Source organism: Nothobranchius furzeri, chromosome 18, assembly GCF_043380555.1.
Source record: "Nothobranchius furzeri strain GRZ-AD chromosome 18, NfurGRZ-RIMD1, whole genome shotgun sequence".
NCBI lineage: Eukaryota > Metazoa > Chordata > Actinopteri > Cyprinodontiformes > Nothobranchiidae > Nothobranchius > Nothobranchius furzeri.
In genome coordinates, this window is record NC_091758.1 from 32,977,298 (window position 1) to 33,000,078 (window position 22,781).

Consider the following 22,781-nt stretch of genomic DNA (forward strand, 5'->3'; position numbering starts at 1 on the left):
GCCGTTCTCAGCTCTGACGTGAGAGAGCCCTCCCCGGTTACCGGGGCGTGTTTCCCATTTAATGAGCATTGGAAGCAGGGTGAGGGTTCCCTGCACAAAACATTGCGTAAAAATAATATTGTTCATTGTCATCGCCGTTAATAAGAGTGGACATAATTACGGGGACCATTTTTTTTCTAATTAGCACACTTCGGTATGGTCGGAGCCTGCAGGCCGGGCAAAAAGAAGGAATCAGACAGGCATGCCGAACGGGAAACAAAAAGAAGTCCATCCACTGTAATTAGGTGGGACAAAGGCTGGGATTGTTCTCGGCTGGAGATGTCGCTGGGGCTCTGCCCGCTCACTCCCAACAACTTACACTTCTCCACAGGCCGCTAATAAGCCCCTAATCGTCTTTCCGATTCACACGGACAGAGGCCGCCACTGCACCCCCTGCCTCTCACACGGACCCTGGCTCACCTCTTTGGAGAAGAATGGATTGTGTCTGCAGAGAGAGAGAGAGTCTTGCAACAGCAGAGGAGTCTGGTGTGTTCTTTAGTCGAGAATCCGGCTGCAAACACAATAAAAACATGTATTTTTAATGCAAACATGATTCAAATAAGTCATAAGTCTATTTAGCCACAATATCTTATTTACTTAAGACTTGTTTAGAATTGGTTTTAATTAGTTTTAAGGCTCAATTAAAACATCAAAACTGCAAAACTGTCAAACAGTTTTAAACTGCAACTCGAAATTAATTCCGTTAATTCATAGACCTAATAATTACAATAACTTATTTAAAGTTGGGTTAAAGTTTTGTTGAATGAAAAATATATTCAGATTTATATTTATATGCAACTCAATAAAGAGCCCCTTTATTTTAATCATTAGATGTGCAAAAGTGTCCAGTTCCCTCCAAATACCAGTTGCACGCTCACTTGTTGATGCTGAGTGAGGCACATTGATATTCTCCTCCTTGACATTCTCAATATGGTGCATGCACTGCATGCCGCCTGTCACCCGCAGCCAAGCAGCCCTCCAGGAAACGGGCCAGCCCCCGCAGAACTGGTCATCCATATGGGAGAGAAAGGGAAAAAAACCATCCATCCATCCATATGCAGAGCTGACCTCACATCCCTCTGTTCCCCGACAAACGTCAAGCCGATGTGCCCCGGGTCTTTAAATTAGCTGTCAATTAGTGCAAATTAATCAACTCCTCGCCTAATTAAGCAATGCCAACGGGCAGCTACCAAACAGACCGTTGTGGGGGAGCCATGAGAAATCTGCGGGACCTGCAAACTCTGGAGGGCGGGGGGGATTGTATCACACCCTGAATGTGCTCTCATGCAGACCAAGGCTTGGCTCATTTTGCTGCCATCATGTCTGCAACTCAGCAAAGATGATCCAGCGCTTCCTTTGACCTTGACCGTGCAAACGTTGTAAAACTGCAGATTTTCTTTATGAAATAGTAAAAATTTCATTTCGGTTTCTGCTTGACCTTCTCTTAGATGTGAAGTTCATTGTGACAAGTGCATTCCACACACTGCCACATACATCAGCACAATAAGATACTTGACATGCATTAAAGTGGGCGGCTTAAATATTAGATTTTGACCTAAATGACTGACAGAAAGGTGTGAGGACCTTTTTTGTTTAGCATCAAGCCTTTTTCGTTTCAGGAATCTTGGAGAAAGATGCAACTAAGAAAGAGTGGTGGCGCTACAAATACAAACAAAACAAAATCAACAGCTGCACTTTAATCTGGAGATGTCTATCAGATCCTGCAGGTCTTTTGATGGGCAACCCAATCTACATGAATGACTGAACTAAATCTTCCCTTAATCTGGAGCCCTAAGCAGCCGCTTTGCTGCATGTAAATCAGTGTGCATTCATTTTCCCAGGAGATGGATTAATGAAAATAAAACATACACAGTGTTCAACAAACAGTCTGTACTTTGCAGAGGGAGTGATGATGGAGTGAGAGGCCTCGGTTGCTTCCTTGTAATTGACGGGGGTCATTCTGACACCCCCACCACACACACACACACACACACACACATTAATGACTTGATCCCAACAGGCTGATGTGTCATTAGCATATCCTAATAACATTGATTCCTTCATTAATAGAATATCCACTAAATAGGCCCTATTACTTTCAGCTCTCTACAGCCTCTAATTGCAGCAGCAATATTTTTCTTCTTGTTAATCAGCTGCTCGTTTCACTCTGATAAAATAAAATATGACTTTACAGGGCATGCCACTTGATCTTCTGCTCTTTTAGGCCACTTTAAGATGTTTTCTCAAAAGACGTTTTTTTTTTCATCAGAATTTACACTCTGCTGTATTTAACTCGAATTCCTTCAGGTATTTTTCTGCAGTGCGACCTTACCCTGCAACAAGTACCTTAGAGCAAGAAATTAGCAAATTACTGCATATTTAAATGTCTAAAAAAATTAACAATTGATATTTGCTATTGCAGACTAAAGCTCTGGATTGTTGTTAATAAAATAATCGGTTTGATTTGTTGTTTTATTTCTAATTAGCCCTCTAAAATGACAACGATAACTTGCCAAATTATTATTATTATTATTATTATTATTATTATTATTATGCATGACTGCAGCCGCTGTGGGATTAGCGCCTTGCAGGACTTCGTCCACGTCCTCCAGCTGTCGTTTTTGGGAGGGCCTTTGATTTGCGTGTGATGAGTTTCCCCGAGCATCTGGAGATCAATTATCCATCCGTGTGAGCCGGTGCCTGGGCAGATAGATCATAGCTGGCTCCGTGTGTGTATAAACCATCCCGCGAAAGGCAATACATGCAGATTTATTCCGGGAGATTGGGGTAATTTTCCATAAACCTGCAGCATTTCAAAGGTGGCATCAGGAAGATAGGTGTGAAATGGGTTTGATCTGAGTCACCGAGCAATTAAAGTTTCTGATATTCTTTGGAATAAATCTTAAAAATCTTAATTTCGATTTTGATCGTGTGTAATGTGTTTTAGCTTTTATTCCCGCAGAGAAATAAAGGAATTTGGAATTTTAAATGTTCTCAGCAGTCTCTTCCTCGTCTGTCCACGCAGTCCTCAGGAAAATGCAGAAATGTATCAGAGAGGGCGTTTAATGCATCCGTGATCCGCCGGAATCCTGCATCCTTGCAGCTGATTGGCTGCTGGCTGCTGCCTCTTGTTGGGATGGACCTGTTGGATAAAAGGACCATTTTCTAAAGCACTGTGTGTTACACAGAGGATCATGCACTGGGGACCGTCCTGGAAGACGCTGCAATAAGAAAACGGGCCTTTTAAGAAGCCTAAAAACACAATGACGGGGAAAGAAGGTGCTGTGCTGACGGAAACTTTAAACCGTTCGGAGAAATCTTCTCAGGGCGCAAACGGAGGGAGCCACCAGCCGAAGAGCGGCTCCATCAACCCGCCACCCAGGTGCACCGGCTTTGGCATCCAGGAGATACTGGGGCTGAATAAAGAGCCGCCCGCCACCCCGAGGAGTCCGCTGAGCTCGCTGCCGGCCGGGGCGCACCTGCTAGCCGCCAGGTCCGTGCTGGGCCCCGCTGGGATGGGTGTCGGTGTCGGGATGGGATTAATTGGGCCTGGTGGGATTCCGTCATTTTACAGCCAGCCAGCCTTTCTGGAGACGGTGCTGTCGGAGGGGCAGGATGCTCACCTGCAGCCGCACATCAGGTCGGTAGGGCGGCTGGACGCGGGCCAGTCAGCCAGCTCAGGTGAGTCACATAATACAGAGAAAAAATAAGTATTATTATTATTATTATTATTATTATTATTATTATTATTATTATTTAAAACGAATTAAGAGTATTGATGCTGCCGTAAAGAGTGTGTGCCGTGTGTGCTGTATTATGTTCTAATCTAATCCGTTGTTTTAAATCCAGATTCTGAGGATTTATCTTCAAACGAACGAAAACACTCCAAGTCATCTCTAAGTCAGAACAAGAAACGCAAGAAAAGACGCCACCGGTTAGTCAGATTTTTCACGACAAGGAGAGACGATATGTTAGTTTAAATATGAAGATTAAAACTCCGGATTATTGTTGTTAAAGAATATAATCTGTTAGAGTGTATTGCTCTATTTCTAGTCATAATTATATTAATAGCTTAATTAGCCTAAATATTTTTCCAAATGCAATAAGTATATTTTATTATTATTATTATTATTATTATTATTATTATTACAATAATTATATTAGAGTGTCACAAAAGACTTCCTCAGTATCAGAAGGCTTTGTTTTCTTTCATCTTTTCATCTTCCGACTCCAAATGCATTGAAACATAAAATTAGGATTCTTGAGTTTCACCCTTTTCGTTCTAATTCAGGTAGTTTTCAAATCCTGCATCTATTATTGATGAGTTTGAGGAATATTTTCTCAGCAGGAACAATATTTAACCCCTGTAAATGTTTACAACCGTTTCCACAGAACCATCTTCACCTCATATCAGCTGGAGGAGCTGGAGAAGGCCTTTAACGAGGCGCATTACCCGGATGTTTATGCCCGAGAGATGCTGGCCATGAAAACAGAACTACCTGAAGACAGAATACAGGTATTCACTCTGTCTGCCATGGGAATGGATTTTTTTTCTATTTGGGCTGTTTAAGTTATTATATTAGGCTAAGCAATCAAATAAAAACAACAAAAGGATGTTTGTTTTCATTTGTATTGCATCATGGTGTATATTTTAAAGTTTTAGAAAAAAGTAAAAATTTGATTCAATTTCTTAGGTGTGAGCTCATAAAGGTAGCATATGAATGAATGAATGAATGAATGAATGAATGAATTAGTGACTTTACTGTCATTGGATATGAGACACTAAATAATTAGGATTTAAAATAATATTTTTAGAAAACCTTACAAACTTTTCAGACTGAAATAGTTTTCCTAGTGCACATTTGGTCATTTTATCTCAAAGCGTGCCCTGCACTTATACTGAAAGAGGAACTATTAATTATAAATCCATGAAGTAATTGAATATGAAGTTAAGCAGTGTACTATTACCACATACTTTATATTATAACCCCTAAAACGTGTGTAAATAGAATAGAATAGAATAGAGCAGAACATAATATAATAGAACATAATGGAACAGAATATAATATAATTGAATTTAATAGAATAGAATAGAATAGAGCAGAACATGATAGAATAGAATAGAGTAGAACATAATATAATAGAACATAATGGAACAGAATAGAATATAATTGAATTTAATATAATATAATATAATAGAGCAGAGCATGATAGAATAGAATAGAATAGAATAGAGCAGAACATAATATAATAGAACATAATAGAATAGAGCAGAACATAATATAATAGAACATAATGGAACACAATAGAATATAATTGAATTTAATAGAATATAATAGAATAGAATATAGCAGAACATGGTAGAATAGAATAGAGCAGAACATAATAGAATAGAATAGAGCAGAACATAATATAATAGAACATAATAGAATAGAATAGAGCAGAACATAATAGAATAGAACATAATATATAAGAAAAGAATAGAGCAGAACATAATAGAATAGAATAGAGCAGAACATAATATAATAGAACATAATAGAATAGAATAGAGCAGAACATAATATAATAGAACATAATAGAATAGAACATAACAGAATAGAATAGAGCAGATCATAATATAATAGAACATAATAGAATAGAATAGAGCAGAACATAATATAATAGAACATAATAGAATAGAGCAGAACATAATAGAACATAATAGAATAGAATAGAGCATCAGTGCCATTTGAAAGAAACATAAAACACTCCTCCACAAAGTCATTCAAGTGTTAAATCTTGATAAATAATATGAAATTGACACATTTTTGACATAAATAATTTCTAGTTTATTTTGTTAATCTGCTTGTGTCAGATTTTAATCTCAGTCTAAACCTACTGTTGACTTTCCTGATGCGCTGGTGTTTAAGAGGAGTTGGTCACCCCTCCCATAAATCGATCCCTGATGCCCCCCTCCTGCTTCTCCTCCTCCTGCTCCTCCTCCTGCTGCTGCTGCAGCATCCTCGCCAGGACAGATAATCTCTCATCAGGCGCAGTTGGATGTGAAACAATTTGTTCTCGGAGAAGAAGCCGCTAACGACCTAATCAAGCTATCAAGGCGGAAGAAGATTGCAGTGTGACCTGGACCCATCCATCTGCCGCGGCGCCTTTTAATCTCGTTCTCATTAACGGACTTGCAACAGTATGGCCGAGAATAAATAATAAAAGGAAATAAATAAGCGAGCCTGCTCCTGCTCCTGCACAAAATTAACACCCAATTTTCTCATTGAGTGTAATTAGTTAAATCAGACGAGCTGCTGCTGGAGAGACGCAGGGAGTTCAAATGAAATAACTACATTGAATTTATTAGCACGGGTCAATAGCGCTGCTCCCGGGAGCCCCGGTAGTTTAATTTCCCGTGATATTTGCCCGCCTGCCCACCATCGATTGGGCCTGAAATTAACTTATTTTTCAATCACCCTCGGTTTGCCCCTGGGTCGCTCCTGCTCGCTGCTTCCACTCACTGACTCCTTTTGAGGGCAGAGAAGCAATTTCTGCACAGAGAAATATCTTGTATGAAATAAGGGTTATCATCAGGATTTACCAGGGGAGAAAAGCTTTGAGACGATTTGATCGTTTGCAGTTTAATATTTAATTCATGCAGCCTGGTGAATCTTCTATAATCTGTCTTTTCAAGAATCATCAGAGGTGTCTGTCTAACCATTCTGTGTTTGCAATCAATTTAGCTACTATAGCTGACTGGGCCTTGAGCAGATCATGGGAAGTGTCCTAATTGGTCAAGAGACACTTGAGTTAAAATCTCCACAAACACAACGTCTTCTTTAAAATTATTCTAAAGATTGGCTTCCAGTCTTAATAGCTTTAAGAACATCAGTCAGAATGTTATGATTAGTTAGTAAAATGATTTTAAAAAATCAACAAAGAAGGCCAAATGAAGTCTAACTTCTGTTTTTGAACTGGTTTCAAAAACAGAAGTCTCTCAAACTCTTGACATCCGTCAAACTTTTGCCAAGATCCAGAAAGTCACTTTTCTGTGGAGCAAAAGTCATCGGTCATTCCTAGAATATTTATGTTCATCACAAAACAAACTGAAAGGAAGAGACGTTTCTTTAGCAACGTTAAAATGTTTCTCAGTATTTTTGCATAATTCTCTAAACTTTTGGCCATGACTATATTTGACTTGCAGAAATCTTTTAAAAAGCAATGATTTGATTGCTTTTGTTGCAGGTTTGGTTTCAGAACCGCAGAGCCAAGTGGAGGAAGAGGGAGAAGTGCTGGGGCCGCAGCACGGTGATGGCTGAGTATGGACTGTATGGAGCCATGGTCAGGCACTCCATCCCCCTGCCAGAGTCCATCCTCAAGTCTGCTAAAGATGGCATCATGGAGTCATGCGCCCCCTGGCTGCTGGGTGAGGCTGTGCTTCACAGGTTTACAGTTTCTCAGCATTTTAGCATTAAAAGAGGGGCTAAGACATGTAAATAGACTGTTAATGTAAAGAAAATGAAGATAATCACAAATACTTGTCTGCATTCACATTTTTTAAATCAGGAATAGTATTATTAATAAAGTACATGTTTCTGCTTTCTACAAGAAACCACCCTAATGTTTTTCTATTGTCCGTATAACATTATATTCTAAACCAGAACTATTTTTGCTTGCTGTTTTCAGTCCAAGATGGCTTACCAGTCAACAGACGATATTCTAAATCTGAATACCCGCAACTCTTTGCAGGGATGCACAAAAAGTCCATGGAGACAGGAGCGGCCCCTCCAACAGGAAAATGCGACGTCCCCCAGCAGCCGAGCGCTCAGAGGCCGGAGGACGCTGAGGTGGAGGAGAAGAGGTCAGAGGGCAAGTCCGTCATTTCTAAAGAGGAACTGAGAGAGAACAGCATTGCTGCACTCAGGGCCAAAGCACAGGAGCACAGTGCCAAAGTGCTGGGGACAGTTTCTCATGACAGATTGCTGGAGGGCAAACACGAGAGACAGGCTGCTGAGGACACAAGCAGCGGTCCCTCGAGTCCAGCAGAGGAGCAGAAAAGTCCCTAGAGACAACCCAGACCCTGGATGCTGCTATCAGTGCAGTGGATTTGCTGCTTTCAGCATCAGTGTGAACTTAAAGGCTCAGACTTCAGCCTCCACTGGCTTCTCTAAACTGGACTCCATCTCCAGCGTCTAACGACAGAGCTCTCATGGTCGGTTGGCTGCTGCCTAGAAGATGCAAACGCACTTTTTCAGATTCATTTCCAGAGACAATTTGACGTTGATGTAAATAGACCCCACGTGGGTAAAAGTTTGACCAACTGTCTAGTTTTAGAACATCGATTGTGTGAAAGGCTGCATTTAGATGGTGTTTATTCAGCTCCTGCTTATAGAGTCACTAAATGAGTTCATTTTAGATCAGAACCATTCCACCGACAGGAAGAGAAAGAAAGTAAATGTTCTATATCCCACTGTATATACGTAATATAATAACCTGATTCACTAAGGCACCGTTTGGAATCTGTTTTCTTGTAGTCCTACAATGTCTGTGTTTCGATTTTGAAATATGTACAAGTCAACATTCAAAGCATAAAATAGAAATCATTGTTTATTAAATGTGTTTTTGGCGTCTATTCTTCTAGCTTTCTTTAAAATATATTTATTTATTCAATTAGAAAGTATTTATTTCAGACAGAACTGTGTACATCTTCACTGTAGTGGTTATTGGAAAAGACAATGCTCTGCTGCTTAGACTCATCAGGAGGCAGTCCACGGCTTTGGTTAGTCCCCATAATTTGTTGCAGTTGACAGCTTTTAATTTCACATTAAACAAGGGGACTGCCACTTCTGGGACCCGAGGAGAAGAGAAAACACCCCTAAGCAGGAATGACCTCTCCCTGATGTAAAATGATTTTAGTAAACGCCGTCACCGGCTGAGGCCCGTTTCATCCTCTTATCTCAATACTTAGCCAAAGTCTAACTGCTTGTGGCAGTCTTCACTTTCCCAGACTGTTTATGAAACATTGAATCAAGAGATTTGGAAATGGTTTGATGACGCACTTTTGTTTCAACATTTACACTTTATACTCACTCTTAATGATCGGACAATTAATTAATTATTGGTTTAGACCATTGAAAAGAGCAATGGGCAACTGTTCTCCGAGTGCTGCTGAACGTGTCAGCAGTGGACCAGTCTCCTTGAGGAACAGGCAGCTAAAAACATAAAGAATAAAGAAATATGGCAATGAAATAAGAATGGCTGGGAAGCAAATTGAAATTGTTATGATGTAACGTAGTATTTGTGTTGAATTTGGATTCAAGATAAGAAATGACTTCAGCACGATAATGTGGATAATAAGTGACACTTCATCTCATGTCACCTCACCTCTTCTTCTAAACTCATTTGATCTCATCTAAACTTGTCTCACCTCATTTCATCTCATCTCACATCACTTCATCTGCTAAACTCATTTAATCAAATTTAATGTAGTATTGTCTCATCTCATCTTCTAAACTAAACCAAATTTATTTAATCTAATCTAATCTTATCTTATCTTGTCACCTCTCACCTCATTTCACCTCATCTCATCCCAGCTCAGCTCATTTTATCTTATCTCACATCACCTCAGCTTCTAAACTTATTTTATCTAATTTTATCTAATTTAGTCTCATCTCATCTCCTAAACTAAACTAAACTAATCTCATCTTCTCTTTCCTCACCTCACCTCACCACATCTCATCTAATTTAATCTAATCTCTTAAACTAATTTTATTTAATCTAATCTTGTCTCCTCTCACCTCACCTCACCTTGTCTCATCTCATCTCATCTCATCTCATCTCATCTCCTATACTCATTTTATCTAATCTCATCTCATCTCCTATACTCATTTTATCTAATCTCACCTCATCTCATCTCATCTCCTAAACTAAACTAAATTTATCTAGTCTAATTTCATCTTCTCTCACCTTACCTCACCACATCTCCTCTCATTTAATCTCATCTCCTAAACTATCTTATTTAATCTAATCTTGTATCCTCTCACCTCACCTCATCTAATCTCAGCTCAACTCATTTTATCTTATTTAGCATCACCTCATCTTCAAAGCTTATTTTATCTAATCCAATCTAATCTCACCTCATATCAGCTCACCTGCCTCACCTCGTCTCGTTTCTTCTCATCTCATCATCACCTCATCTTCAAAGCTTAAACCAATCTAATCTCACCTCAGCTCACCTCGCCTCGCCTCGCCTCGTCTCGTCTCATCATCACCTCATCTTCAAAACTTATTTTATCTAATCCAATCTAATCTCACCTCAGCTCACCTCGCCTTGCCTCGTCTCGTCTCGTCTCGTCTCATCTCATCTCATCTCATCTCATCTCATCATCACCTCATCTTCAAAGCTTAAACCAATCTAATCTCACCTCATATCAGCTCACCTGCCTCACCTCGTCTCGTTTCTTCTCATCTCATCATCACCTCACCTTCAAAGCTTAAACCAATCTAATCTCACCTCAGCTCACCTCGCCTCGTCTCGTCTCGTCTCGTCTCGTCTCATCTCATCTCATCTCATCTCATCTCATCTCATCTCATCTCATCATCACCTCATCTTCAAAGCTTAAACCAATCTAATCTCACCTCAGCTCACCTCGCCTCGCCTCGCCTCGTCTCGTCTCATCATCACCTCATCTTCAAAACTTATTTTATCTAATCCAATCTAATCTCACCTCAGCTCACCTCGCCTTGCCTCGTCTCGTCTCGTCTCGTCTCATCTCATCATCACCTCATCTTCAAAACTTATTTTATCTAGTCTCATCTCCTCTCACCTCACCTGAACTCCTCTCCTCTCCTTTCATCTCATCTCATCTCCTGAACTCTAATTTTATTTTATAATGTCATCTTGTCTCACCTCATCTCATCTCACATAATCTCATTTTCTAAACTAATTTATCCAATCTAATCTTGTCTCCTTTCCTCGCCTCATCTCCTCTCATTTCATCACACACACCATTTAATCTTCTAAACTCATGTTATCTAATCTAATCTAATCTAATCTTGTCTTGTCTTGTCTCTTGTCTTGTACCATCGTGTCTTGTCTCAGCTCATCACATGTGAAAAACTCAGTTCAACTACTAGTGAATAGCTTTAAAATCATTCCTAACCTATCTTGGCACCATTTAAATTTTTATCTACCATTTTTATCTGGACATGAATATTTCAAGACAATTCATTTCTAAGATCAAAATGCAATTAGTCTGCAAAGGTAGACCAACTGATGAACAACCACATAGGTTCATACATTCTGACGATATTTTAGCAAAAGCACTTGGTACAACTTCTATCTAAATATAAAATAAACATATTGCAATTTTCCTGAGTTGCTAAAACACCTTCCCTGTAACCTCCACCCATTTCCTCAAAACCTTAAATGCAAACGAAATAATCTTTACTACTGTCATAAAACCCCAAACATTTCTGTAAACCCAAGCTATCAATTCAAAACCAGTCAGTCTGTGTTCAAAACCAAACAATAACATTTGTCCGACATGTTTGTAGTTACCAGGAAATATTTGTTGTAAGTGTATTAAAAGTTTTTATTGTCTTTGACCTGCCTAAATAAAATGGGATCCACTCAGTTTTCATCATCATTATCTCAGCAGAGCAGAAGAAGAAGTCTCTTGCAAATTTGTTAACCATTTGTCATTGGACTGACTAATTTTCCAAACTCTTTTGCAAACTGTAACACGGAAGTCCCAACTCCATTGTTTTAGCCAGGGTGACCAAACAGAAATAACCTATTATTCCTATTGGGAACTTCATACATCCGGATGAAATTCCTGAAGCACCTGTTTGACACTCCTTCACACAAATCTTCAAGTAGCAATCAGTCTGCAGGACTTATTTCTTCTACTGTAAAAGTTTTTTTTTTATTTTGGAAATATGCTGATGCTATTTTGGTTTCCATGTGATGTCTGTAATAGTTACAATATTTCAGTTTTCCAACAGTTAAAAAAAACAAACAACAACATCGTGGAGTCAATCAAATTAGCATCAAAGCGTTTCTGATTGTAGATCCAGTTCTTTGCAAGAAGCCAAATTTGACACCGCCTAAAGATAACAAATGGCATGAAAGCTCTGTAAAAATGATGAGCAATTGAGCACTGACTCGCACACAGTGCTGTATTTTGTTGTCCATTGTGTAATGATTGATTCAAAGAGCTCACACTTGTTTACAAGTTGTGTTGAAGGCAAAATGACTTTCCCGTTTTTAATGTTTTGGCACGGTTAGAGCCTTCTACAAACAAAACGTGTCACTTTGACCACGAATGCCATGTCTAGTTCTGATAAGTTTCTGAGACGATGTTCTAACACAAAAATGGGCACTCACTCCCAGCCCAATTCCTTTATTTGGGCCAAGACGTATAGAGTGAGGATTACGACTCTAAAAGTGCAAAGCTATTTAATCCCGTGAGAGTGGAATAAAATGTTTTGATGGATCAGATTTGCTGAAGATGAAGCCGTATGAGAAGGTAATTTGCAGTATCCTTCATGATGGGCAGTCTGCAAATTCAAAGCCATTAAGATCATCTCAATCCAGCTTTATGGAAAGATTTCGTCTAATGCATTATTAATATTCAATTTCTTTTTGATGGGGTACTGAGAAACGTGGTTTTATGGGAAAGATTAAGATGCACGGATGGATTTGGAGCTCTAGCTCTAGTTTCATGGTAACTTAAAATGAGATGTAAACACTGAGAGTTGAAATACGAAGTTGCTCTGCCCTCTGCTGCACAGACTGATTATTACAGCTAAAATATCCCAAGTCTCTCATGAATCTTTACATCATTGCACTGAAATTGATATATTGATATTTATTTATTGATGAGTCATGTTGGTTTCAGTTGTGCAGCAGCAGTTTGGTCACATACTTGATTTTAAGAAGACATCTTAAAATTAGAAGCAGCACTTTGGCTGCAGAATCTCATAATCACACATACACAGGAGGTTCAGTCGTTACTTTCTGGACTGAGTGGTTCGGTGTCTGAATAATTCCCTTCTAATATAAACTCTGTCTATACTTCAGTAAGAAGATTGTTTACATAATAACTGGTCTCGATGCAACAGCATAAAATCGTGAATCTCTCACTTGAGGCTTTGTAAACACCACATACTCTCCTCTCACTGCCATGCAGCAGCTTACTGAGCAAATGCAAACGTCTATTCTTTTATATCTGACTTTATATTTTAACACAACTGACTTAGAATTTGACTAAACTGATGTCTTTCTGTCAGGATCTGGGGTGAGTCAGCACCATTCTGCTCATCATGCCCCAAGTCTCTGCAGGTGGGCGGTTCCGGAGAGCGGCCAGCTGCAGGCTATTCCTAACCTACTGGTCCAGCGTTTATAAGGAGCTGAGAGATCACTTCACCCTGTCAGATGATTAGTTAAAACCAAAGTCTTAGTCCCTGTTTTTGCGCTCACGTGTTATTGTTTAGATTTACTTTGCCTTATCCTCACCTCAGACCACCTCTGCAGCAACCTGGACAACACATTCGAGCCTGATCTCCCTCCACGCCTGGACCGACCCGCTCTCCCACCGCTCACCTCATCTTGATTACGGATACCTCAGACGCTTCCCTTTCCTCTTGTCTTTCGGATACCTCCAGCGCTGCTCACCCCAGTCCTGCCTGTCCTCCTCCCAAGCCCTGGGCTTTGTCGACCCCCAACCCTGTCCAGAGCTGTGCTCGGCATCCCCGCCACGTCTGACGGTGCACCCTCAGTTACCCTTTTAAATAAACTTTTGTGTTTTCCTCTTTACTTCTCCTCGCTTGATTCTGCATGTCTTGGGTCAGGAAACTCCCACAGTCATGACACTTTCCCCCAAATAAAATGTTTCCAGGTGTTTTTAGGCTTTTATATTTCACCCAGTGTTATGGCTGTGATTTATATATACTGCTTTATTAAAACCAAATTATTCATTTAGGGACCAAAAATCAAAAGTGTCAGAATTTTCATAGGAGAAATGGAAAGCTGCATGAATATTCTGACTGGTATAAATGTTTTAATGTGAGCAGGTTTTTGTGACCAGGCATTCCATGTTTTGGTGTCCCACTCACTTAGTTTTATATCCAGCACAAGCTCACAGAGGCTTTGGTAGCTGTCAATCATTCAATGAGGCACAGGTGATCTGGCTCCTTCAAGATCTGCCCACTTAGGGGGAAAAAAAGTAAAACTCTTGCAGCTGCAACTGAGAAACCAGAAACGAAGGGGAGGAATCAGAACTTTGTAGAGCTAAAAGGGAAAAGTACGGTCCACTTTCAGCAGAGAAGATTTACTCAGAAGCTGCAAATCAAGGGAGGAATCTCTGGTAGGATAGTTTTTGAGTTTCTTTGGTACATTTGTTCTGTGTTTTTCAAAAAGAACCAAATGATGGAAGTTTTGAGTTTATTGTGTAACAATGTGAACGTTTGATGTTGAATTCTGGTTCTGTTGTGGTTCTGATCAGCCTGTGTGGGTCTGGGTTTTCAGTGTTTATGAGGGTGATGATTGGTTACTGGGTATGCGTGTGTGTGCATGCAGGTGTGTGTGGGAGAGTGGTATGGTGGTCCAGATGCAAAGTTAAACCAGTTCTGCTCTAGATTTGTTCTGATTTACATTTACTTATTTTTAATGTGATGTTTCTTTGCATCCAGTTTAAATTTACTGCCAATTAGGATTTTGGTCTAGTTGAATGGAAACACATGTATCTGCTTCTGTTGGAGAATCTGATGGATGAGAATCCTCCTGAGTTAAATTCTACTTAAACCACAAATAACATTTTTTAGATTTTCAGCATTTATTTATTCTGACCGTCACTTTAAAAAATACCGTTTAAATAAGAGAAAACTGACAGCTGTGACTCGATTGATCTTTTCAGCATCATGGTTGTGTGTACACTCTTATTTTACACCATTTGGTCAGATTAATTGTTGACATTCACCTCATAAATGCAGCCACACGGTGGCAGTGTTGACCCTCAGCAAAACCAAAGCCTTGCAAATCCAAATCCCCAGTCAGCACAACAAACTATTCAGATAATCTGTGAAAATATGCTCCTGAAACAGAATTCCCACTTTAACACCAGCTGCATTTAGAAAATAAAAGGGGAAAATGTTAAAACCTGAGTAATACAGTTTGATATTGATCTATTTTTGTCACCTAGAGCCTCTTCCTCTGCTCATAGTGAGGAGGATGTCTGCTGTGGGTTAAAGGGTCATGTGTTAAGCTGCTGAGGACTCGTTCCATCACCAACATTTGATTTTTTTTAAAACCCGTTTGGCTGTCTTCAATACAAACATGATCATCTCGCTCTTGATTGATCAAAATCAGTATTCAGCAGCTTGACTTCAGATTTGACTGAAATGAGCTGTGGACGCTTCTGACTTATTGAAAACCGCTTTTGTTTATTATTGTGATGAATTAAACTCTGACGAGTAAATGAACCAGTAATATTCACCCCAGAGGGTAAACTCTATTTCATTTGCTGACCTGCTGACAAAAGTCTCAAAGCTGAAGCGATCGGCTCTTTAAACACCTGGAAATGTTAAAGCCGTTCATTAAAAATGCATTTTGTTTATTTATTGTATTGATTTTATGAGATCTTATGTTGTTTGCTAGATGAAAGAAGGCCGAGGGGAGGTGTGTGAATGTAATAAGCTGTCTCACCTCACAGCTTTAGCCTCCTCTCTGTTCCCGCCTACTCTCCGGTGCTGCATCACTTATCTTTTAAAGTTGGACTCGATGACTTGTACCAGAAAGATTCACGATGTGTGGCACGACACCAACACACGTCCACTCCAGCAGCCTTCAGTGATCACCAGTCCTTCATCAAGTTCAGCCATACGAGTCAACTTTATCTCACCAACCTTTATTACTTCCAGCTTCTTATGTCCTGGGGAAAACAGCATTGCCCCTTCCTGTTGAAGCGCCAGGTACTCGGGTTGTAGTTAAAACCCCTCACACGTCTCTGATATCTCAGAGCTGCAGTGGAGGCTTTTGCTAGCACATGACCATAGTTTTGAGGAACGCTGAGAGCCAGCCTGTTCTTATCGAGAGACGTGAAACACGAACAGTTAGACAGAGCTTCCTTGTTGCTGAGCAGCGATAAGTGAAGCCAGAAGACGAGGCAGGGAGGACCTTATCAGTTCAGGGTGCATCCTGGCAAACGCTGGCTTCCCAAAAGGGAGAGAGGGGGTACATGTTGTTGTGCAACAAAGGTGTGAGTGAAGATAAGAACGAATGTGTGAAACGCTTCAAAGATGAGCTTAACTCAGATGTGAAAGACGGACAGGGAGCACAGCAAAAAGAAAAGAGATGGCTTCACAGAACCAGATTTGCTGCTTAGGAGCATCTTCCTGTTTGAATGCAAAAGGAAGCGAATCTGTGAGAGGAAAAGCACTCGGATGATTCATCAGTGCTGCGAAGAAATGTCAAAAATCCAGATACAAAAGTATGATCAGCAGAATTTGATCAAATAATATACTTTTATGACACTGCATTTAATCAAGTTGGCAAATGTACCAGAATAGAAAGAAAAAGCTGCGTGAGAAAATGGATATGAAAGAATAAACTAAAAACTCTGCTTAATTTTTCTCTAAGATAGTTGTTCTATTTCTGTATTTATTTCATATCATTTACAAATTTAATTTAAGCACTTGTTTCACTGTTGCCGACTGAATCTGGTGTTGTGGGAGGCTGGAGTCTGTCCCGCATTGCTGTTAAAATGTGTGCGGGGGTGTGAGACCTAGAGAGGTCAAGTGAAAGTGAATGCAAAATAATTCAAAGCTACTAAACTCAACTCTGAATGCGTCGGATTGCTGTTGTCTGACACTCCTGTTGGGTTGAAATGCTGATTATATTCATATCTATTGATGTCTGTGTATAAACTGCTGAAATCTCAGAGGACAGCAGAGGACAGCAGTCGTGGGTTTTGTTCAATCCGTTGCCAGAGACATCATTCATGCAGCCGATGACCTAGAAAGTGTCCCTGAGATAATCAAATATACATAAAATTTATCAGCCTGCTAAAAAAAAGATCTCTGCATGAATTATGAATTTCAAACTGCATGCAAATGTCTTTAATCTGCCAGATGAGGCTTAATTTAAGATGGAGCACACACTATAAAAAGGTTCATCCAGTTTACAAGATAAACGCAGCAATCTGAGTGTGAAATTTTAGTTTCGTAAATAGCTTTTAGAAAGTGAGCATTGTGACCACTTCAGACAAATATAAATCAAACATGTTGTCCTTGGATCAGTCGTCCTTGAGCTGAATGTCTTTATAGCTGTAAAATCTTTAAAGGGATTGAGGGTTTGGTGTTATTTTTCAGTGCAGCCATTCTGTTCCAGTTTCTCGTCCTTCTTCTTTCAGCTCCTTCATCAAAGTAAATGTTGTTTATGTGCTTCCTTTTAAAGTTTATTGTGCAAAACTCATCCTCTTATTTTCTAAATGGAGCAAGCTGACAGATGACTTTCTCCATTTTGATAAAAACAGACTTTTAGGTAATCAACCAATAACCATTGCGCTGACAATTTCAAGCTTTATCCTCAGCCTGTGACTATAAAGACACAAAGTGGTGAAAAACGTCTCGACCATGAGGATTTATCGTTTTTGTTCAACTGGAGGACCGTTTCACATGAATCCAGTTGTCTTTGCCAAAAGCAAGTCCTGGAAAGGGATTTTAAAGCTCAAGTTCACTGGGAAACCAATATTTACTTGTTATTTTTGAGATATGATCAGTCGCTCTGCGTTTCACATGCAGACTGAATGTGGAAATAGTCTTCTAATTCCTGCATTTGCCACCAAAAGAAAATAGATGGGGAGACGGGAAATGCCTGACAGATCTACATCACATTCCTGTTAGTAGATGCTAACTGTTAGCATTAGCAACTCAACAACATAGCAGAACTCCTTAGGTTTGTGTTATTTGAAGAAGAAGAAGAAGGAAGAAGAAGAAGAAGAGATCTTTTCCATAGCGCTTCTCAAGATAAAAATCATGAGGCACTTCACAAAAACAAAAAATGTGAAACATAAAACATTATTTAGAAAATTATTAAAAAATATATTTAAAATGAGCAAAAAATAGACAATTGTAATTAAAAAATGTAAAGAAAGAAGAGATAAAACATCAACAAGTCATTCTGCTATTAGCCAATCAGAGGTGAGATGATAAATGACCTGCACTTGTATAGCGCCTCTCAGAGTAAGGACTCCAAAGCGCTTTACACTACAATGTATCATACATCCATTCAGACACACATTCACACACTGATGGTGATGAGCTACGATGTAGCCACAGCTGCACTGGGGCGCACTGACAGAGGCGAGGCTGCCGAGCACAGGCGCCACCGGTCCCTCCGACCACCACCAGATGTCTGAATATCATGAATATTAATGACGCTGAAGAAGAACAATTTAGATTTTAATGACTTAAACAATTATCGACCAATATCCAACTTACCATTTTTAAGCAAATTTTAGAAAAGCTTGTTTTAATTCAATTTAATGACTTTATCAACACCCATAATGTCTTCGAAAAATTTCTGTCTGGTTTTAGGGTGAACTACAGCACCGAGACCGCCCTTCTGAAGATTTTAAATGATTTTAGAGTAAATTATGATAAACGGAATGTGACGGTGTTGGTTCTTCTGGATCTAAGTGCTGCTTTTGATACAGTAGACCACACTATTCTTTTAACTCGTTTGAAACGGATCGGCCTCTCTGGTGCTGTTCACCGATGGTTCACTTCCTACCTCACAGACAGGACTTTTATGGTGAGTTTGGATACCTGTTCCTCTAGGGTTCATGGGATTACACGTGGTGTGCCCCAGGGTTTAATTTTAGGCCCAGTGCTTTTTAACCTTTATATGCTCTCTCTTGGCGGGGTCATCAGGAGACACGGGGTGAAATTCCAGTTACGCTGATGATACACAGCTGTACATCTCTGTGTCTCCTGATGACACACGGCCAATGGACACACTTTTTAATTGCATTTTTGACATCAAATCCTGGATGGGAGAAAACTTTCTCCAGCTCAACCAGGATAAAACTGAAGTTTTAGTTATCTGTCCTGAGGCCAAGAGAGAGAAGCTTTTACCAAAATTACAATCACTGTCTCTCAATCCATCTTCACAAGTGAAGAACCTGGGTGTCATCTTTGACTCTGAGTTGACTTTTATCCATCATATTAAAAATATCACCAAAATAGTTTTTTATCATCTAAAGAACATCGCCAGAGTCCGCCCCATTCTCTCTTGGGCCAATACGGAGACGCTGATGCATGCTTTTATCACCAGTAGGATAGACTTCTGCAATGCCCTGCTTTCTGGTCTTCCTAAAAAGAGGATTTCAGGTTTACAACTATTACAAAACTCAGCAGCTCGCGTCCTGACGAAGACCAGGAGGCGGGAGCACATCACACCAGTTTTAGAATCACTGCAGTGGCTCCCCGCATGTTTCAGGATCGATTTCAAAATACTTTTAACGGTTTTTAAGTGTCTTAATGGTCTTGGGCCATCTTATCTTTCAGAACTGCTTTTACCATATGAACCCACGCGGTCCCTGCACTCCTCTGGCAGCCGTCTCCTAGTGATCCCAAAAGTCAGGACACATATTCACGGCAAGGCGTCCTTCCAGTACTACGGTCCTCACCTCTGGAACGAGCTGCCAGGGGACCTCAGGGCTGCTGAGAACGTTCATGTTTTTAGAAACAGGCGCAAGACCCACCTTTTTATCTCAGCTTTTAACTGAATACTCTCACTTTTCAAATTAATTAATTACTTAGTTTATTTATTTTATCTCTTTGTTTAATTTATTTAATGTATTCTTTCTTTATACGTGCTTTTTAAACAGTTTTTTACAATGATTTATGATCAACATTATTGTAATATCTATATAACTTTTTACATTACAATTCTTATTTTAGCTCTTTGGATTTTATATTTTAACCTTAATTTTACCTTTTTCCAGTGCTTCCTCTGTGGGAGCCCTCTGCCCCGGCGGCGGTGGTCGGCTGTGGTGGCCTGGGTGCTTTCCATGTGTGCCTGGGTGGTGGTGGGGGTCTCTGCCCTCCCTGACCTGGGCGCCCGGTGTCAGTGCCTCGGCTGCTGCTGTGGATCTGCTGCTGTCGGGGTGGATGGCTCCCCTGATGGCGTTTCCTTATCCTTATCTTAGATGGTCTGGCTCATCTGATCACAGCCAATTGTGTTTTTTTTTTTACAATGGAGAAGGTGGCATGTATGTATGTGTGTGTCAGTGGAGGAGTGTTGTGAAGGGGTTTTTATTGTCAGATTGTTTTTAAAATTCTGGAGATGGGAGGGAATGTGGGGCCTTTTTAATTAGTTAAGCACTTTGAGTTGCATGTATTGTCTGATTAAGTGCTATGTAAATAAAGTTGATTGATTGATTTATACTAGGCCACTGCAGATGAACTGAAATAATGAGTGAAGAATATCAAAATCTATAAACATAACATGTTTTTTATTTCTTAAAATTTTCTGGTTATCCCACAAGCAGTAAAAAGATATAGGTTTAACCTTCTGCTGCCTTTTGGAAGATTTTTATTCACATGGGGGTGGATGACTAATGAAACCAGTTCACTTCTGGTGGTCTGAAGCTAGCGATAGATGCTGTGAGTGCTAGCAAGCGTGGGAGAAGCTTCCTATCCACTGAGGGAGAGAAAACACATGCTGCTCTGCACTTTCTTGGAGAGCGTGCTCATTTCAGCACCCCATACAGTTCCCATTGATGAGAGCGGCACTTTCGCCCCCGTGTCCCCCATCGACCCTCATTTAGTGCATTAGAGGTCTGCTTGGAGAAACGCTGCAAAAGAGAAAACATATGAATTTAAGAGGTTTCAGGCTGTGCAAGAGCTGTTTATCCCTCCGTCTGCTTCATTTGTCTTAAATGTGATGGTTTTGCAAGTGACTTGTGTGTTGGATTCGGTGGCCATCATGACTCTGACTCTTAGGGGGTTCTGGTGGTGAAAAGAGACATGCATGGGGTGTTTTGTTGTTTGTTTGAAGTCCACGAGGAGAACAAAATGCTGCTTTCATTTTGTTTTAACATCCTGACTTCAGAGAGCAGCCTTAGTTCCTGCCGCTGGCAGCTAAAGTCACTTAGAAGCTCGACAGTGAGCGATGCCAAAAGACGCTGAAGAGACATGCCAGTTACAGCACAGGCTTGTGCTTGCAACAGCAAATACTCAATATATTGCTTTGTGACTGACAATAGTCTCTGAAAAGCTTTCCTAATTTGTACCCTGTTCAGTGGTCATTAGCTTTTGCTCCCTGGTGTACCCAGTCAGCCCATTTCAGATTATTTCCTGGAGAATCAAGCTGCAGTTGGATTTTTACGATTCACCCTGAAGAATGCTGTGGAGACAATAGGATGTAAAATTTAAGTAGACCATTAACATACTTCTTCTCAAAGAGAAATTGCCTCCTAAAGTTGTTTAAAGTAGTGCAAATCTGGTGTCTTTGATTCTCACATCACATAATTCACTTCATAATTTGTCTTCAGCAAACATTTCAGAGATCTACCAATAAAAAAAAACATTAACTCCCTGCAAATGATACACTTGGTGCATTTTCAACCTCAACGAGGTTATGCAGTCATCACAACCTGTTTTCATTCACCCTCATGCAACAAAGGCTATAATATTATGTATTTGCACTCTACATTAACCCTTTAATATCCTAAAAGCAATCATCTCCTAATTCAAATAAAATAAAAACATCGGAGACCACTGATCCACACACAGCCCTTGCATTAACACTCATACACTGATAACTGTACATGGAGTTGTAATGTCTTGTCCATGGGAACATAAAACAGGTTCTGAGGATTGAACCCTGATCCTCTATCCAGATCCTGATCTGCTTTTTAAACGTTTCCAAGGGTCTCTAGTACGACTGAATGAGTCGTTTTCTGTGAGGGGAAAACGTTCTGGCAATTCTGTTCAGGAGTTAACCGGAGTAGTGCGGGGAATAAAACGGCAGGATTTGGTGTCTTACAAATTATTATTCACCATATTCAAGCATCTCGCCTCTGATTGGCTAGCACGGGCTAATGCGGCTCTTCCACTGCCTCCACTTGTTTTGCAACACAAGCCTGAAGGAGTTCTGCATGTTGTGGAGTCGCTAATGCTAATGGTTAGCTTTTACTAGCTAAGACGTGCTCTGCTCTCTCCCAGCTGCAAAGACAAACACATCCTTCTCCCGTTGTGAGCTAAGACAGGTGAGTCCATGGATGCTAATTTACAGTGTAACCTAGATCTGTGTGGCTCTATGTGTTTCCCGTCTATTTTCTTTTGACAGCTAATGCAGGAAATAGGGGTAGAAGACTGATTTAATGTTCAGCCTGCATGTGAAACTCGGAGTGACTGATCCGAATTCCAAAAGAACAAGTATTATGTTTCTCAGTGAACTTGCTCTTTAAGTAATGCTTCTCTGTGAGAAAAAATAAACTCAGTTCAAACCGAAAGAAATGTCCCCAAGATCTAAGATCTACCACAGAGGTTAAGAGTTCAGACCTCTGGGTGATAACACCCCATCTGCACTCACACACTTGTCAGGATTATTTTGAAGGATGACTCATCTGACTCATGTCACATTTTTACACCTCGATAGATCCTCGCCTGAATGATTTTTCCACCACCGGAGGCTCAAACGTGAGTTCATCTTTATAATGAGAGTTTCATAAGCTGCAAATTACCTCTCA

General features: G+C 40.1%; 2 protein-coding genes across 3 annotated transcripts in view; both read left to right on the forward strand.

Moving 5' to 3' along the window:
* Positions 1–35: 35 nt before the first annotated feature.
* On the forward strand, positions 36–8,653 carry vsx2 (visual system homeobox 2). Of its 2 annotated transcripts, none has more exons than XM_015970216.3 (5): positions 36–3,720; positions 3,889–3,973; positions 4,432–4,555; positions 7,267–7,447; positions 7,708–8,653. In XM_015970216.3, the coding sequence occupies exons 1-5, from the start codon at positions 3,303–3,305 to the stop codon at positions 8,085–8,087; spliced, it is 1,188 nt and encodes a 395-aa protein (XP_015825702.1). In that variant the 5' UTR covers positions 36–3,302; the 3' UTR covers positions 8,088–8,653. The 2 variants fall into 2 exon arrangements, with proteins under 2 accessions (XP_015825702.1, XP_015825704.1); XM_015970218.3 differs by having other exon boundaries at positions 7,771–8,653.
* Positions 8,654–14,261: 5,608 nt separating this feature from the next.
* The window catches only part of LOC107392426 (delta-like protein 4), a 101,370-nt gene continuing 92,850 nt past the window's right edge, over positions 14,262–22,781 (forward strand). Inside the window, exon 1 of the mRNA XM_054741568.2 lies at positions 14,262–14,390. The gene's annotated coding sequence lies outside the window, so the exon portion shown is untranslated. The remainder of the gene's footprint in view (positions 14,391–22,781) is intronic.